General features: G+C 43.2%; 1 protein-coding gene across 4 annotated transcripts in view; it reads left to right on the top strand.

Moving 5' to 3' along the window:
• Positions 1-6,303: 6,303 nt before the first annotated feature.
• The window catches only part of LOC124005477 (glutamate receptor ionotropic, kainate 2), a 285,082-nt gene continuing 271,967 nt past the window's right edge, over positions 6,304-19,418 (top strand). For all 4 annotated transcript variants that reach the window (XR_006833621.1, XR_006833620.1, XM_046314778.1 and 1 more), the window contains exons 1-2: positions 6,304-6,497; positions 10,045-10,426. Coding sequence is in view for 2 of the 4 variants with exons in the window: in XM_046314778.1 (XP_046170734.1) it covers positions 10,309-10,426 (118 nt within the window). In the remaining 2 variants the exon portion in view is untranslated. The remainder of the gene's footprint in view (positions 6,498-10,044; positions 10,427-19,418) is intronic.

Genomic DNA, 19,418 nt, shown 5'->3' with positions numbered 1-19,418 from the left:
TGGTTAGAAGTAGCCTTCATGGAAGACTTGCGGCCAAAAAGCCATACCTCTGATGTGGGAACAAGGCCAAGTGACTCAACTATGCATGAAAACACAGGAACTGGGGTACAGAAAAATGGCAGCAGGTACTCTGGATTGATGAGTCACAATATGAAATATTTAGCTGTAGCAGAAGGCAGTTTGTTCACCGAAGGGCTGGAGAAAGAGTGTCTACACAAATGAGTGTCTACAGGCAACAGTGAAGCATGGGGGAGGTTCAACAGTGAAGCATGATGGAGGTTCAACAGTGAAGCATGGTGGAGGTTCAACAGTGAAGCATGGTGGAGGTTCCTTGCATGTTTGGGGCTGCATTTCTGCAACTGGAGGTGGGGATTTGGTCAGAATTTAAGGTCTCCTCAATGCTGAGAAGTACAGGAAGATACTTATCCATCATGAAATTCCATCAGGGAGGCATCTGATTGGCCACACATTTATTCTGCAGCATGACAGCGACTCCAAACATACAGCAAAAGTCATTAAGAACTATCTTCAGCGTAAAGAAGAACAAGGAGTCCTGGAAGTGATGGTATGGCCCCTACAGAGCCCTGATCTCAACATCATCATGTCTGTCTGGGATTACATGAAGAGAGAGAAGCACCTGAGGCTGCCTAAATCCACAGAAGAACTGTGGTTAGTTCTCCAAGATGTTTGGGCCAACCTACCTGCCGAGTTCCTTCAAACTGTGTACCTGGGATAATTGATGCTGTTTTGAAGGCAAAGGGGGGTCACACCAAATATTGATTTGATGTAGATTTTTATTCTGTTCACTCACTTTGCATGTTGTTAATTGATAAATAAAAATATTAACATGTCTATTTTTGAAAGCCATCTTACTTTACAGCATTTTTTCACACCTGCCAAACACTTTTGCACAGTACTGTATATTAATAATAACTAAATGAATAATTTTGGGAGTCAGTGATATTTTTTTTGTTTCTTTAGGAATGTAGTGAAGCAAAAGGAAAAGTAGCCAAAAACATCTATAAAGCAGAGATTCAACAAAAAACGAATGAATTAGTACTAGTATTTTTAGTTAAGTACTTTACACCACTGCTGCACACACACACACACACACACACACACACACACACACACACACACACACACACACACACACACACACACACACACACACACACACACACACACACACACACACACACACACACACACACACACACACACACACACACACACACACACAGACACACGGAGGGTTAGGGCCTCTGCAGCTCCCCATGGGTGAGAGTGGTGGGGTTTGTTCCCAGATCACAGGGCTGTCATTGACTATTTATTTTAGTCCCCCACAATCCAACGTTTCATGCTGCGCGCTGGGGGGTGGGGAATCAAAGATTCCTTTCATTTCGGCACCACTCAGTGGCCTCAGATCACGCTTTTCCCATCCCGCCGCAGCTCTCGCCCTGTGCGCCCCTGCGCAGTGTCAGCGTTGGGGCAGGGATGCGCTCCGTCGCCGTGGTAAATTGTACGCTTTGTACTTCACTGATAGAGGGAGAAATAGCAGTCATTTCCGCCTGATAGCCCGGGGGTTGTTGCATCCCTCATTTACTCTCTCTCTCCGATCTACCAGAATATGAGACTGAGGCACTGTTTACACAGCAAGCATAAACAGCGTCATATAGTTGATGCAAACAGGCAATGAGCTTGATTCCACCCCAACTTGTTGAACTTATACTGACCTAAATGTCCTGATATTAAACACTTATTATTCTAGTTTTTACAATATTCCACCAGGTAATTATCGTTTCATCCACGTAACTTTCTGTGTCACTCCCATGACACTGTTCCTATATGGCACTCCCGGAGACTTAACATTCTGTGTCACTCCCATGACACTGTTCCTATATGACACTCCCGGAGACTTAACATTCTGTGTCACTCCCATGACACTGTTCCTATATGGCACTCCCGGAGACTTAACATTCTGTGTCACTCCCATGACACTGTTCCTATATGGCACTCCCGGAGACTTAACATTCTGTGTCGGAGACTTAACATTCTCACTCCCATGACACTGTTCTATATGGCACTCCCGGAGACTTAACATTCTGTGTCACTCCCATGACACTGTTCCTATTGGCCCCGGAGACTTAACATTCTGTGTCACTCCCATGACACTGTTCCCGGAGACTTAACATTCTGTGTCACTCCCATGACACTGTTCCTATATGGCACTCCCGGAGACTTAACATTCTGTGTCACTCCCATGACACTGTTCCTATATGACACTCCCGGAGACTTAACATTCTGTGTCACTCCCATGACACTGTTCCTATATGACACTCCCGGAGACTTAACATTCTGTGTCACTCCCATGACACTGTTCCTATATGACACTCCCGAAGACTTAACATTCTGTGTCACTCCCATGACACTGTTCCTATATGACACTCCCGGAGACTTAACATTCTGTGTCACTCCCATGACACTGTTCCTATATAACACTCCCGGAGACTTAACATTCTGTGTCACTCCCATGACACTGTTCCTATATGGCACTCCCGGAGACTTAACATTCTGTGTCACTCCCATGACACTGTTCCTATATGGCACTCCCGGAGACTTAACATTCTGTGTCACTCCCATGACACTGTTCCTATATGGCACTCCCGGAGACTTAACATTCTGTGTCACTCCCATGACACTGTTCCTATATGGCACTCCCGGAGACTTAACATTCTGTGTCACTCCCATGACTCTGTTCCTATATGACACTCCCGGAGACTTAACATTCTTTGTCACTCCCATGACACTGTTCCTATATGACACTCCCGGAGACTTAACATTCTGTGTCACTCCCATGACACTGTTCCTATATGGCACTCCCGGAGACTTAACATTCTGTGTCACTCCCATGACACTGTTCCTATATGGCACTCCCGGAGACTTAACATTCTGTGTCACTCCCATGACACTGTTCCTATATGGCACTCCCGGAGACTTAACATTCTGTGTCACTCCCATGACACTGTTCCTATATGGCACTCCCGGAGACTTAACATTCTGTGTCACTCCCATGACACTGTTCCTATATGAGACTCCCGGAGACTTAACATTCTGTGTCACTCCCATGACACTGTTCCTATATGGCACTCCCGGAGACTTAACATTCTGTGTCACTCCCATGACACTGTTCCTATATGGCACTCCCGGAGACTTAACATTCTGTGTCACTCCCATGACACTGTTCCTATATGGCACTCCCGGAGACTTAACATTCTGTGTCACTCCCATGACACTGTTCCTATATGACACTCCCGGAGACTTAACATTCTGTGTCACTCCCATGACACTGTTCCTATATGGCACTCCCGGAGACTTAACATTCTGTGTCACTCCCATGACACTGTTCCTATATGGCACTCCCGGAGACTCAACATTCTGTGTCACTCCCATGACACTGTTCCTATATGGCACTCCCGGAGACTCAACATTCTGTGTCACTCCCATGACACTGTTCCTATATGGCACTCCCGGAGACTCAACATTCTGTGTCACTCCCATGACACTGTTCCTATATGGCACTCCCGGAGACTTAACATTCTGTGTCACTCCCATGACACTGTTCCTATATGGCACTCCCGGAGACTTAACATTCTGTGTCACTCCCATGACACTGTTCCTATATGGCACTCCCGGAGACTTAACATTCTGTGTCACTCCCATGACACTGTTCCTATATGACACTCCCGGAGACTTAACATTCTGTGTCACTCCCATGACACTGTTCCTATATGACACTCCCGGAGACTTAACATTCTGTGTCACTCCCATGACACTGTTCCTATATGGCACTCCCGGAGACTTAACATTCTGTGTCACTCCCATGACACTGTTCCTATATGGCACTCCCGGAGACTTAACATTCTGTGTCACTCCCATGACACTGTTCCTATATGGCACTCCCGGAGACTTAACATTCTGTGTCACTCCCATGACACTGTTCCTATATGGCACTCCCGGAGACTTAACATTCTGTGTCACTCCCATGACACTGTTCCTATATGGCACTCCCGGAGACTTAACATTCTGTGTCACTCCCATGACACTGTTCCTATATGGCACTCCCGGAGACTTAACATTCTGTGTCACTCCCATGACACTGTTCTCCCATGACACTATATGGCACTCCCGGAGACTTAACATTCTGTGTCACTCCCATGACACTGTTCCTATATGGCACTCCCGGAGACTTAACATTCTGTGTCACTCCCATGACACTGTTCCTATATGACACTCCCGGAGACTTAACATTCTGTGTCACTCCCATGACACTGTTCCTATATGACACTCCCGGAGACTTAACATTCTGTGTCACTCCCATGACACTGTTCCTCCCATATGACACTCCCGGAGACTTAACATTCTGTGTCACTCCCATGACACTGTTCCTATATGGCACTCCCGGAGACTTAACATTCTGTGTCACTCCCATGACACTGTTCCTATATGGCACTCCCGGAGACTTAACATTCTGTGTCACTCCCATGACACTGTTCCTATATGGCACTCCCGGAGACTTAACATTCTGTGTCACTGTTCCCCATGACACTGTTCCTCCCATGACACTGGCACTCCCGGAGACTTAACATTCTGTGTCACTCCCATGACACTGTTCCTATATGACACTCCCGGAGACTTAACATTCTGTGTCACTCCCATGACACTGTTCCTATATGACACTCCCGGAGACTTAACATTCTGTGTCACTCCCATGACACTGTTCCTATATGACACTCCCGGAGACTTAACATTCTGTGTCACTCCCATGACACTGTTCCTATATGGCACTCCCGGAGACTTAACATTCTGTGTCACTCCCATGACACTGTTCCTATATGGCACTCCCGGAGACTTAACATTCTGTGTCACTCCCATGACACTGTTCCTATATGGCACTCCCGGAGACTTAACATTCTGTGTCACTCCCATGACACTGTTCCTATATGGCACTCCCGGAGACTTAACATTCTGTGTCACTCCCATGACACTGTTCCTATATGGCACTCCCGGAGACTTAACATTCTGTGTCACTCCCATGACACTGTTCCTATATGGCACTCCCGGAGACTTAACATTCTGTGTCACTCCCATGACACTGTTCCTATATGGCACTCCCGGAGACTCAACATTCTGTGTCACTCCCATGACACTGTTCCTATATGACACTCCCACTCCCGGAGACTTAACATTCTGTGTCACTCCCATGACACTGTTCCTATATGACACTCCCGGAGACTTAACATTCTGTGTCACTCCCATGACACTGTTCCTATATGGCACTCCCGGAGACTTAACATTCTGTGTCACTCCCATGACACTGTTCCTATATGGCACTCCCGGAGACTTAACATTCTGTGTCACTCCCATGACACTGTTCCTATATGGCACTCCCGGAGACTTAACATTCTGTGTCACTCCCATGACACTGTTCCTATATGGCACTCCCGGAGACTTAACATTCTGTGTCACTCCCATGACACTGTTCCTATATGACACTCCCGGAGACTTAACATTCTGTGTCACTCCCATGACACTGTTCCTATATGACACTCCCGGAGACTTAACATTCTGTGTCACTCCCATGACACTGTTCCTATATGGCACTCCCGGAGACTTAACATTCTGTGTCACTCCCATGACACTGTTCCTATATGGCACTCCCGGAGACTTAACATTCTGTGTCACTCCCATGACACTGTTCCTATATGGCACTCCCGGAGACTTAACATTCTGTGTCACTCCCATGACACTGTTCCTATATGGCACTCCCGGAGACTTAACATTCTGTGTCACTCCCATGACACTGTTCCTATATGGCACTCCCGGAGACTTAACATTCTGTGTCACTCCCATGACACTGTTCCTATATGGCACTCCCGGAGACTTAACATTCTGTGTCACTCCCATGACACTGTTCCTATATGGCACTCCCGGATACTTAACATTCTGTGTCACTCCCATGACACTGTTCCTATATGACACTCCCGGAGACTTAACATTTTGTCCCGCACCATCCTTGTATTGTTTTTCCATTTGATTAATTAAAGCTCAAATAAATTCAGCGCCATCACACACCGTTTTGCATAGAAGTTGAATGCACTGGTATGGATTAAATCATCCATGAATTGATTAATTCGCCATTAAAGTGATTATAAGACATGCGTAAAGTCCACCCTGACCCAGCCCTTGTCCCCCATGCTACAGGTATCCCCACCTCACCTCGACTTGGAGATTCACCCGGCGCTGGGTCGGGTCCATCCACCGGTCGGTGTGCAGGTCCCCTGTTGCTTTAAGCAGTGTGTTTTTTCGACCAACAGGAGGCGTGTCTTCCCCACGGCCGTAGCGGAGCGCGGCGAGACGCGAGTCTGAAGGAACCGATCTGGCTCGTCTCTCTATCGGAACAAATCAACTACTTTCTCAGCTCATTCTAATCGAAGGTAAGCGTCGCATCCTTTTTCATAATTGTATGATTATCTGTCGGTTATTTGAGTAATTTAACAGCTTGTACTCCCCTCTGCTTGGGTGTGTAAGGTTCGAATGCCTAGTATGTTGGATTTTACAGGTGAGACAGAAGTGAGAGAATTAGGCTATCCACCTCGTCTCTTTCATCGAAGATATCACACAAAACGTGACTATTATATGTAAAACTAAGTCTCCCGATTTACACCGGTTCATTTACACTAGTCTATTCGATGATGAATGGTGCATTTATATTTTGGGAATGCGGCGCGTCGTGTCACAATGTGCGCTCTGCGCACCTCTGCCAGTAGAAACAATTACAATGTCTTAGAGGTTTCGACTTGTTAGTTAATAGGAGAAAACCATGTCGATACGTGACCTGTCTTACTTGGACTCCTATTTAAAATGCGTGTCCCCTCTCGAGTCCCTCCTCTCGTTGCTGATGCATACAATGTTGTGGGGTTGAAAATACATTACGGGGTCATTAAATGAATACCGTACAAATCGTGGCTGTCAGTGGCGTTGAAGTTATCCGCTTTATGAATGATCCATAGATAATGAGTAATCGGGCTGGGTGGAAAGGAACCGACTGGCTGCGCATGTAAATTCCACAGCTGATGAGCACATAACCCGCGCGCACCACAGCCCTAAATCAAGTTTATGATCAGATGGATGGATATTGCACAGTGCCATAAAACAGCACCGATGATGCGCAAAGTGCTATTTGGAGAACTCTTACAAAGTAACCAGAAAAAGCTAGTCGTTAAACTGGATATGTATAAGAATCCATGCAGAAATAGTTTGAGTTTACAACTGGCATCCGTGCCAACTGATTGTGCGCGAGTCACCGCCAACTCCCTACTTCTATTCGCTCATTGGCTTCACGTGTATAACGTTGTAAAGCACTTGCCTTAGCCTACACATGTTAAAGTATGACATGGACAATGTTTTCATTTAGTAATGGCCACAGAAAATAAGACAAAACATTTCAGTGTAATTGTAGTTATCTTCATGGATCCCATGCGTAATTTCCTCGTCCTCGGTCAGATGAATGGTATTCTCAAACCAGATGGAAAAATATATATATTGGAACGGTTAGTTTAAAGAGAAACGAGGCGCATATTATTTCTTTACAAACAAGTAAACTGTTAAAAGTCACTGTATTTATCCTCAAAAATACTTCAGAAGCATTTATCCATATCTGTCACTCTATTTATTGTACATTTTATGACAGCTATAGGCAATTAAATCACCATAAATCCCTGTCGATCGTTGACTTTTTACTGGGTCATCTCGGCACATTTGTATTATTTATTATTGAGGGAGAGTGAAAAGACAATTTATTACTTCATATATGGACATGGAACGGCACTCGGGTTTTAAGCCACCATGTAAAAGCCTAGCTATATTTGTATGTTACACATGGAATTAAACGAGACATCATATGGCTTTACATAACAGAAGGAATCCGATCACATCTCTCTTTGTAAAGGCAGATTATGCGGTCGGTTTGTCAAACGGAAAAAGAAAGGGCGTAGGCATACTTGGAGTTAGTAAGTAGGCGTTTGTCTTACTTTCAGTCAAGCTGATTGAGTCAATTTGCATTACTCGGAAATATTATTGACGCCGTTGGAGGCTACACCATCGAAAATCCACCCGGGGTCTCGTGCAGCAGTCTCAAACACGGACTGCAATAAAAGTGCTTCACAGCTCCTCGTATATTTCTCGGGCGGCTTGAAACGCAGACGCAAGAAGCTCTCCTGTTCGGAAATACTTGTCGAATGCTCTCGGGAGCTGTTTATTAAATGACGATAGGACAGAGGCTATATGCAACTCTGAATATCCAAAGTGAAAAAAGAAAGACAAAGAAACATTAATTTTATCATCAAACAAACATAGGTTAGGCTATGTAAAGTTAGGTCTAATTCGAGTAGTGTTCGAAGGTCACCGCGGCACAAGTCTACACATACGGCCAGTGAAGGTGAATACAACTACACCTGGCGTGGTTTTAGTGAAAAGAACACAAATATATTGCATCTATTGTATAGAACTAATGACACAAATAATATGCTCATGATTAATATCTATATAATTAATACGTATACATTAATGTAACAGTATTATGCATCTAGAGATACAAATTACATCCAAGTGTAATGCATCTTTAATAACTGTTCCCCGTACTTTTGGACTGTGTGTAGGTAGAATAGGCTAGTCCTGTCCGTTTCCAACATGATGTTGTACCCTGTATGGTCCTGGCGTTTAGATTGTATGACAAATACAATGTTAAAATGGTTTTAGGCCTTCTCTAGATCTTAACCACTCCAGACAATATTATTTATAATTGCCATATGTAATCATATTCATAGACTTAGGCCTATGAAACAGAACACATATTCTTGAAATTTGTAGTTAATTTAATGACAGAAATCATGGCCTTCTAATTGTATAACTTCACAAATAATTTAACAACAAGCCTACTTTGATATTGGCTGTATAACATTTGAATTACATGATCTGAGAATAAACTTATTTCATAACTTTTAATATATATGTGCTATAATACTCAGCCCATGTTATTGACAATTGATGACCAAAATGGAATCCCTTATTCTTCTATGTTTACATTGTCATGAAGTTTAGCAGTACACTACTAAAAAAAATCTGAATATAACCAAAAAGGGTTATATTGCTTGCTTCATATATGGTACCCCTAAAGGTTATATTTAGAACCCTTTTATAGGGTTCTATTATCAGAACCCCAGGGGTTCTTCTTCACTGAACCAAAATTGGTTCCTTATAGAACCCTTGGGTTCCATATAGGGTTCTAAATGGAACTAATTTCGGTTCTATATAGAGCCTTTAGGAGTGCCATATATGAAGCAAGCATAGAACCTTTTTTTTTAAGAGTGTACAATGTCAAAACTAGTAAAAATAGAACATCGAAAATAAAATATTTCTCAGTGACAGCATAGCTCTGTGAAAAAAAATATTAGCTCAGCAATAGGCTATTCATCAAAATTGGACTTGAGACAGTTTTGGTTCACAAACCTCTCACACGACTCCAAGGCTGAGCAATTTCGATCTAGAGAGGCAATCTTTTTAACATCATAGATTGATTTTACAATCGTCCCGCATGGCACCAGTCCACTGTCAGCAGCCACGGCCATTGAATGAACCGAGCAAAACCGTGAATAACATAAAGAAAGTACCGGGTGCCAGCACGAGACACCCGGGGAAAGATGGTCATTTCGATGTCAGATATGGATCGGAAGCAATGTGTGGTCAGCAGCACCTGCGAAATATACCCAATCTTTCATCGCTCGCGCTCACACTAATCTTGGCTCAACGTCAGATGATGTGCGGCAGTGCAGCAGAATGCTAGCTTCAGACAGCTGAGACTGCCTGGAAGGTTTAGGCTCGCTAGCCTTCTGCAATTCTGCCAGCGTTCGTCTCTTGAGAAGGGATTCTGACTTGGAAACTCAACCCCCCCTTCTTCCCCTTTCATGTCCATCTCTCTTTCAGACCGCCCGTGAATGGATTTCTCCCGGATTTGCCCAGACTATCATGGATGCCCCACCGTTAGCTGAGTGGGAAGGTTGTTTCTTGGCGCAGTGAGCTGGACACGCAGCGCTTGCTAATGGATCTGGGGAAACGAATGGTACCTTCTCACTGACTGACCATGCCGTGATCTTGCCGTGGGCCGTCACCCTGTTTAACGTCAAAAGAGAACATTTCGGGGGAATCTACTGATCCAGGGAATAAATAGTGTGGCATCACACAGACACCATGAAGATTACCTCCCCGCTCATAAGTAAAGCGAGATTCAGATGCACCGTCAGGCTTCTACTGCTGCTATTACTATGTGTGGGATATTCTCGCGGGATGCCACACGTTTTAAGATTTGGTAAGATTGCTATTTTCTTTCTCTGTTAAACATTCTTACTGTCTTGATGTAGTAGCCTAGCTATTCCCTAACTCTGTAACTGTTGTCATTTAATGGCTGGGCGCCATAGCTGTCTTATATACATCCAAGTAGACGTGTTGCCGTGACCCCACGGGTCCTCTTGTCCCAGACTTATTGGAGTGAGCGCGTGCGCCCCGGAGCCACATCCCCGAAATAACTACTACCCCTATGCACGGTGTTGTTTACCACAGCTGTCTAGGGACATTGCATTATATATATGCCATTTAGCAGACGCTTTTATCCAAAGCGACTTACAGTCATGTGTGCATACATTCGACTTATGGGTGGTCCCGGGGATCGAACCCACTACCCTGGCGTTACAAGCGCCATGCTCTTTTGTCCTGAAACCTTCATGCATGACAACATTTCCATGCAGAATGATCCGACAGCGGACTAGTACAACTGGAGTCCATATAGAAACATATATAGCCTACAATTATGCATAACTGGATTTGATCATCATTTGGGGAACTTGTTTCAAATATGCGATGGGGGAAAAGCAACTTTTCCAAATAGCAGTGTCTGATTATGTCTTCATGCCAAAGTGCCATGTTGTTGGTGAATCATTTATGTTGGAGAATAAATTATTGGTGGAACTTGTTGCTATGGTGCTGATATTTCTAAGTTTGCATAATAAACCTAGTGTGTGTGAGAGAGAGATATAAATAATGAGAATGAAAGAGAGAGAGAGAGAGAGAGAGAGAGCGTGTAGACAGAAAGCTTGCAACAGTTGGCAACAACGTGGCGCCTATGTTGATCATTACCTCACATTAATGTTAGTTACATAGATATTTGGATCATATAGGCCTATTCATGGCCGACATCAACACAAGACCCATTCTTGTTATAGACGCATTCAAGAAAAGGATGAATCCTGATTGAAGAAATGCGCGCTAAATCCCCCATCCATTTAAACGCATTTAAGCACGTCCATTTCTCGAAGTATGACCTGTCCGATTATGAACAGAAAGAACCCTAACCAACCAAGCCATGTAGTTGAATAGGAGTGCAGTACAGTCAATGCCTACGCAACTATTGAACACAGCGAGCCATGATAGTGACGGCCAGCAGCGTGAAGCAAATGATACATGCTAGAGTTTGATCTTCCCTTTCCTTGTTCTGGTACGTTACTATTAGCAACCATTTAAAGGAATCCATTGTTCTAACTGAGCACATCTCTTCCATTGTCGACTCCAAGGAAAGACTGCATAGGCTTACAGAACAAACATAGCCTACCCTATCAGTATTGCACTGTACAAATGAAGTCTGACGCTTACATACACCTTAGCAAAATACATTTAAACCCAGTTTTCACAATTCCTGACATTGAATCCTAGTAAAACATCTGTGTTATGTCATGTAGGATTGTCACTTTATTTTAAGAATGAGAAATGTCAGAATAATAGTAGAGATAATGATTTATTTAAGCTTTTATTTATTTCATCACATTCCGAGTGGGTCAGACGTTTACATACACTCAATTAGTATGTGGTAGCATTGCCTTTAAATTGTTTAAATTAACTTGGGTCAAACGTTTTGGGTAGCCTTCCACAAGCTTCCTACAATAAATTGGATGAATTTTGGCCCGTTCCTCGTGACAGAGCTGGTGTAACCGAGTCAGGTTTGTAGGTCTACTTGCTGGCACACACTTTTTCAGTTCTGCCCACACATTTTCTATAGGATTGAGGTCAGAGCTTTGTGATGGCCACTCCAATACCTTGACTTTGTTGTCCTTAAGCCATTTTGCCACAACATTGGAAGTATGCTTGGGGTCATTGTTCATTTGGAAGACCCATTTGCGACCAAGCTTTAACTTCCTGACAAATGTCATGTTGACATTTTTTCTGCCTTATGATGCCATCTATTTTGTGAAGTGCACCAGTCCCTCCTGCAGCAAAGCACCCCCACAACATTATGCTGCCACCCCTTGCTTCATGGTTGGGATGCAATCCTCCCCTTTTTCCTCCAAACATAAATGTAATGGCCAAACAGTTCTAATTTTGTTTCATCAGACGAGAGGACATTTCTCCAAAAAGTACAATCTTTGTCCCCATGTGCAGTTGCAAACCGTAGTCTGTCTTTTTTATGGCGGTTTTGGAGCAGTGACTTCTTCCTTGCTGAGCAGCCTTTCAGGTTATGACAATGTAGGACTCGTTTTACTGTGGATATAGATACTTTTTTACCTGTTTCCTCCAGCATCTTCACAAGGTCCTTTGCTGTTGTTCTGGGATTGCACCAAAGTACGTTCATCTCTAGAAGACAGAACGCTTCTTCTTCCTGAGCAGTATGACGGCTGCGTGGTCCCATGGTGTTTATACTTGTGTACTATTGTTTGTACAGATGAACGTGGTACCTTCAGGCGTTTGAAAATTGCTCCCATGGATGAACCAGACTTGTGGAGGTCCACCATCTTTTTTTCTGAGGTCTTGGCTGATTTCTTTTGATTTTCCCATGATGTCAAGCAAAGAGGCATTGAGTTTGAAGGTAGGCCTTGAAATACATCCACAGGTTCACCTCCAATTGACTCAAATTATGTCAATTAGCCTATCAGAAGCTTCTAAAGCCATAACATCATTTTCTGGAACTTTCCAATCTGTTTAAAGGCACAGTCAACTTAGTGTATGTAAACCTCTGACCCACTGGATTTGTGATACAGTGAATTATAAGTGAAATAATCTGTCTGTAAACAATTGTTGAACAAATCACTTGTGTCATGCACAAAGTAGATGTCCTAAACGACTTGCCAAAACTATAGATTGTTAACAAGACATTTGTGGCGTGGTTAAAAAATGAGTTTTAATGACTCCAACCTAAGTGTATGTAAACTTCCAACTTCAACTGTATATAGGCTACCTTCTGCACTTGCATAGCCCTCAGGGGCTAAAGAACATAGTTTGTAAAGGGTAGGCAATGTGATCAGCAGTTTTCAGGAGTGTGCTTTAATTGTACATATACAATTATCTGTGTCCTCTCACTGCATCACGGCCCTTCCTGTTATTTCTGTCATTTTCTTTATCCCTCTAAAGAATTTCACATCACGCTGTATTCACCCATCCACTGCAACTGTAGTCTGTTAGTTTTTCAGAAAACACACACACACACACACACACACACACACACACACACACACACACACACACACACACACACACACACACACACACACACACACACACACACACACACACACACACACACACACACACACACACACACACACACACACACACACACACACACACACACACACACACTGTAATGCACTGCCACTATGGCAACAAGCTGGGCCTCTGCTGCTACCACGCGCCAATCTGACAGCGCTGTCTCACAAACAGAACATGGAGAGTTGTAGGAAAGCGTTAAGTATTGGACTACGCTTCAACCACTCTCTCCCCTCTCCCCCCTGGTAATCTCTGTGTGTGCCCCCGGATAATCTTTGTGTCTGAAGATACACTTTCTATACACTCACACTTGTGTTCACAAAGTCATAATCTCCAAACGACCCTTTACATGCCTCACTAGGACGGCCACGCCGGCTATACGTTGCAGGACCAAATGGCAAGTTTCAGCACCACTGACAGCGGAAAGCGCCTCCTCACGCCGGTGTATGAACACTGCTTTATTCTACTAGAGCAGAAACACATTATTAGTGGAAGGCTTGTTAAAGGAGCAGATTTATTTTGGCTACAGTTGTGAAACAATCTCCCTGCTCTTTTTAAAGACCGTGTTATCCTGCTTTACCCGTCGTTAGGGTTATAGGACAGAGTTATCCTTTTTGAGGACACAACGCAGTATACAGCTAACATCAGCGGAGGCTGCTGGGGGGAGGACGGCTCATAATAATGGCTGGAATGGAGTAAATGGAATGCTATCAAACACATTAAAGACATGTAAAACCATTTAGAAGTAAATAGTAACATTCAATGTTTATTTTAATAATACTAATTATGTGCTTCTATTATACTGTAATATATACAGTACCAGTCAGTCAAAAGTTTGGACACACCTACTCATTCAATTTGCATTTTATTTTTAAAACTATTTTCTACATTGTAGAATAATAGCGAAGACATCAAAACTATGAAATAACACATATAAAATCATGTAGTAACCAAAAAAGTGTTAAACAAATCAAAATATATTTTAGATTTTAGATTCATCAACATAGTCACTCTTTGCCTTGATGACAGCTTCGCACACTCTTGGCATTCTCTCAACCAGCTTCATGAGGAATGCTTTTCCAACAGTCTTGAACTAGTTCCCTCATATGCTGAGCACTTGTTGGCTGCTTTTCCTTCACTCTGCGGTCCAACTCATCCCAAACCATCTCAATTGGGTTGAGGTCGGGTGATTGTGGAGGCCTGGTCATCTGATGCAGCCCTCCATCACTCTCCTTCTTTGTCAAATAGCCCTTACACAGCCTGGATGTGTGTTGTGGGTCAATGCCCTATTGAAAAACACATGATAGTCCCACTAAGTGCAAACCAGATGAGATGGCGTATTGCTGCAGAATACTATGGTAGCCATGCTGGTTAAGTGTTCCTTGAATTCTTAATAAATCACAGAAAGTGTCACCAGCAAAGCACCCCCACACCATCTCACCTCTTCCTCCATGCTTTACGGTGGAAACCACACATGTAGAGATCATCCGTTCACCTACTCATGGTCTCACAAAGATACAGTGTTTGGAACCAGAAATCTCACATTTAGACTCATCAGACCAAAGGACAGATTTCCACCAGTCTAATGTACATTGCTCATGTTTCTTGGCCCAAGCAAGTCTCTTCTTCTTATAGGTGTCTTTTAGTGGTTGTTTCTATGCAGCAATTCAACCACAAAGGCCTGATTCACACAGTCTCCTCTGAACAGTTGATGTTGAGATGTGTCTGTTACTTGAACTCTGTGACGCATTTATTTGGGTTGCAATCTGAGGTGCAGTTAACTCTAATGGACTTATCCTCTGCAGCAGAGGTATCTATGGATCTTCCTTTCCTGTGGTGGTCCTCATGAGAGCCATTTTCATAATTTTGCTCGACGGTTTTTGAGACTGCACTTGAAGAAACTTTCAAAGTTCTTCAAATTTTCCGGGTTGACTAACTTTCATGTCATTAATGTGTTTGATTCCATTCCATTTACTCCATCCCAGCCGTTATGAGCCGTCCTCTCAGCAGCCTTCTGCAAAACAATGGTTAATACTATTATTAGTCATAATGCTTTTATTTATTCATTTGACTAAAAAATAATAAAATAATACTGTATTATTAATTGATAGGTAAAGCATTATTGACACAGCCAATCTTATATTGTACATTTAAAATATTACTACTTTAGTTTTGGCTGCATGAATCACTAAGACTTGTTTTAGATAAGGAAATCCTTCAATATGTTTCAACAGAATTAGTTAATTAAGGGATGTGGATTATTTCTGTGCTTTAAATCAAATAATATTTTTTTGGTCACATCCACATGTTTAACAGATGTTATTGTGTGTGTCATGAAATTGTAACGATTCTCATCCTCCTCTCCTGAGGAGGAGTAGTCAGAAGGATCAGAGGACCAATGCGCAGAGTGGTACGTGTTCATGCTCTTTATTACAACAAGCGAACACTGAAACAAAACAATAAACGACACGTGAAAATACCATCCGAAACAGTTCCGTGTGGAACACACAGACACAGAAAATAAACACTCACGAAACACAAGTGGGAAAAGGCTACCTAAGTATGATTCTCAATCAGAGACAACTAACGACACCTGCCTCTGATTGAGAACCATACCAGGCCAAACGCAAACACAACATAGAAAACGGAACATAGACAACCCACCAAACTCACGCCCGACCATACTAAAAGACAGACAAATCAAAGGAACTAAGGTCAGAACGTGACATAAATGTTTGTACTTAGAAGCTAGAAGCAGAGCTTCCCTATCCTATCGGCACCATCTTGCCTTTTGATCAGTGCAGTCAGCAATCACCTTGTCAGTGCTTCTCAGTCTCTAGTGCAAGGGCGAGTTGTAAATCAGTGCGTGTGTGGGGTAGGGGATCCAGTGTACAACACTGGTACCATAGAAATATAATCTATGGATTATATTTCAATGACTGGTACAGTAGAGTACAATACAGTAGTTGTTCTTCTGTAGAACACAGATGGTGGATGTAAGTGTCCTGTGTGTTCCGTCAGGTCATCACATTCTATCACTTCTCCTGGGATAAAGACTGGAGCCTGGTGGAGGTAGAGACATCGGCAGCTAGCTAGCTAGCTGGCTGGCTGGCAGGCAGGCAGGCAGGCCCCACCCCTACAGCTTTTGACTGAGGACATTGTGTTTATTAGTTAATCAAGAATGAAAATCTGATTGTTGTTTTTTTATCTCCCAAAAGACATCATGTCACTATCCATATCTAGAATTGCTGTCTATATGTTGCCTGAACTGTTGAGCGTCTGTCTATATGTTGCCTGTATACTGTTATCTAAACAGATGCGCTTTGCACAGTCCTCCTGGAGGCTTGATTGATTTAGAATAGGAGGATATGTTTCGCTCGTCTGTTCCAGTCAGCCTCTACTGTGTGTTCATCAATAGGGTATAACCTCTGGAAGCTCTGATAAACTGAGCGATGGTAAGGTCAGGTGTGTTCGTCAGTGTTGTATGGAGGGGCAGTCAGCAATTTAGTATCTAATGATTATGTACAGCAGAGTAAAATGAGAAATACTCCCAGTCATTCACACAACAACTTTCTAAAAGCTTTCAGGAAAAAGAGCCTGTCAATAACACAGAAAGCCTGACAACACACAGAACAAAAGCTCCCTCCTCCACACTCCTTCCTCTCCCCTCAAATAACTTGTAAATAAGAAGATTTGCAGAGAATGCGAGCTACTTAGAGACAATGCTTGGCTAAGCGGATCATTGAGAGGCGCGGGGGAGAGTTAGTAGTTAAGTATAAAATGAAGGTGATTGGCAGAACCAGTCTCTATTGAACGCCTGGCTAATATGTTCAGATGATCTGTTTACAGTTTAGGCCATCATTAGGATGGGGAGAATTGTTTGGACACGCACAGACACAGACACACACACACACACACACACGCACAAAGTGGGAAATATGAGTGATTATAAAAACCAACATGCCCATTTCACACCTGCCAGTAAATGAGCTCTCCAACTGTTCTCACTTGATGGGTTATGTGGCTCGGAGGTGTGAAGCAGACTCTGTCAAAAGAGGGGTTTATACAGCAACTATAATCAGGTAGGAAGTGAAATGAAATCCACTATGCCACGCTGCAGGTGCTGTTGTGGGAGGATTATTTAGAATATTTACTTGACAAAGAACATGGTGGCATGATAGTGTCCTGATTTATAACTGTGAATCTGCTCTATATTATGCTGTGTATGTACTGTAGCTAGCATGTTGTTTCAGGTCAACTAGCTTCATTGATTCAACACATGGAGAGAGAAAAACAGAAAGAGATATGCAGGTAACTGCAAACAAATTGTCTTACAGTTTCCCACACGTATGCTGAATCTTTGGCCCATTTTCCCAAAACCACAAAACTCTACAAATCTCTAGCAAAAACAAACACTGCCTTCCAGTGTCACGCCTTGGTCTTAGTGTTTTGTGTTTTCGTTGATTGTTTGGTCAGGCCAGGGTGTGACATGGGTTTGTTTTGTTGTATTTCGTATTGGGGTTTTGTGGTTATTGGGATTGCGGCTGAGTAGGGGTGTTGTATGGGCTTGGCTGCCTGAGGCGGTTCTCAATCAGAGTCAGGTGATTCTCGTTGTCTCTGATTGGGAACCGTATTTAGGTAGCCTGGGTTTCGCTTTGTATTTCGTGGGTGATTGTTCCTGTCTCTGTGTAGTTGTTCACCAGATAGGCTGTATTAGGTTTCACGTTCCATTTGTTGTTTTTGTATCTTTCAGTTATTTTCATGTATCGCTATTCTTTCATTAAAGACATGAGTAACCACCACGCTGCATTTCGGTCCGACTCTCTTTCAACAAACAAAGAACGCCGTTACATCCAGACTGTTTTTTCTCTTTCCAAAATATATATATTTTTGCATCAAAATGACACGTGTCATATGAATAGTCTACCAACCAACACACTTAAATACTTCCGGCGCCGACTGAGATGGCCGCCTCGCTTCGCGTTCCTAGGAAACTATGCAGTTTTTTTTTTTTACGTGTTATTTCTTACATTAGTACCCCAGGTCATCTTAGGTTTCATTACATACAGTCGAGAAGAACTACTGAATATAAGATCAGCGTCAACTCACCATCAGTACGACCAAGAATATGTTTTCCGTGACGCGGATCCTGTGTTCTGCCTTACAAACAGGACAACGGAATGGATCGCATGCAGCGACCCAAGGAAACGACTCCGAAAAAGAGGGAAACGAGGCGGTGTTCTGGTCAGACTCCGAAAAAGGGCACATCGCGCACCACTCCCCAGCATTCTTCTTGCCAATGTCCATTCTCTTGACAACAAGAGGGACATCAGAGACTGCAACGTTCTCTGCTTCACGGAAACATGGCTTACTGGGAAGACGCTATCCGATGCGGTGCAGCCAACGGGTTTCTCCACGCATCGCGCATACAGAAACAAACACATCTCTGGTAATAAGAGTGGCGGGGGCGTATGCCTCATGACTAACGGGACTTGGTGTGATGAAGGAAACATACAGGAACTCAAATCCTTCTGTTCACCTGATTTAGAATTCCTCACAATCAAATGTAGACCGCATTATCTTCCAAGAGAATTCTCTTCGATTATAATCACAGCCGTATATATCCCCCCCCAAGCAGACACATCGATGGCTCTGAACAAACTTTATTTAACTCTTTGCAAACTGGAAACCATTTATCCGGAGGCTGCATTCATTGTAGCTGGGGATTTTAACAAAGCTAATCTGAAAACAAGACTCCCTAAATTTTATCA

Source organism: Oncorhynchus gorbuscha, linkage group LG19 (genome assembly GCF_021184085.1).
Source record: "Oncorhynchus gorbuscha isolate QuinsamMale2020 ecotype Even-year linkage group LG19, OgorEven_v1.0, whole genome shotgun sequence".
In the NCBI taxonomy this organism is placed as follows: domain Eukaryota; kingdom Metazoa; phylum Chordata; class Actinopteri; order Salmoniformes; family Salmonidae; genus Oncorhynchus; species Oncorhynchus gorbuscha.
Note: the sequence above shows the minus strand (reverse complement) of the source record. Positions and strands in the feature narration are given on the sequence as shown.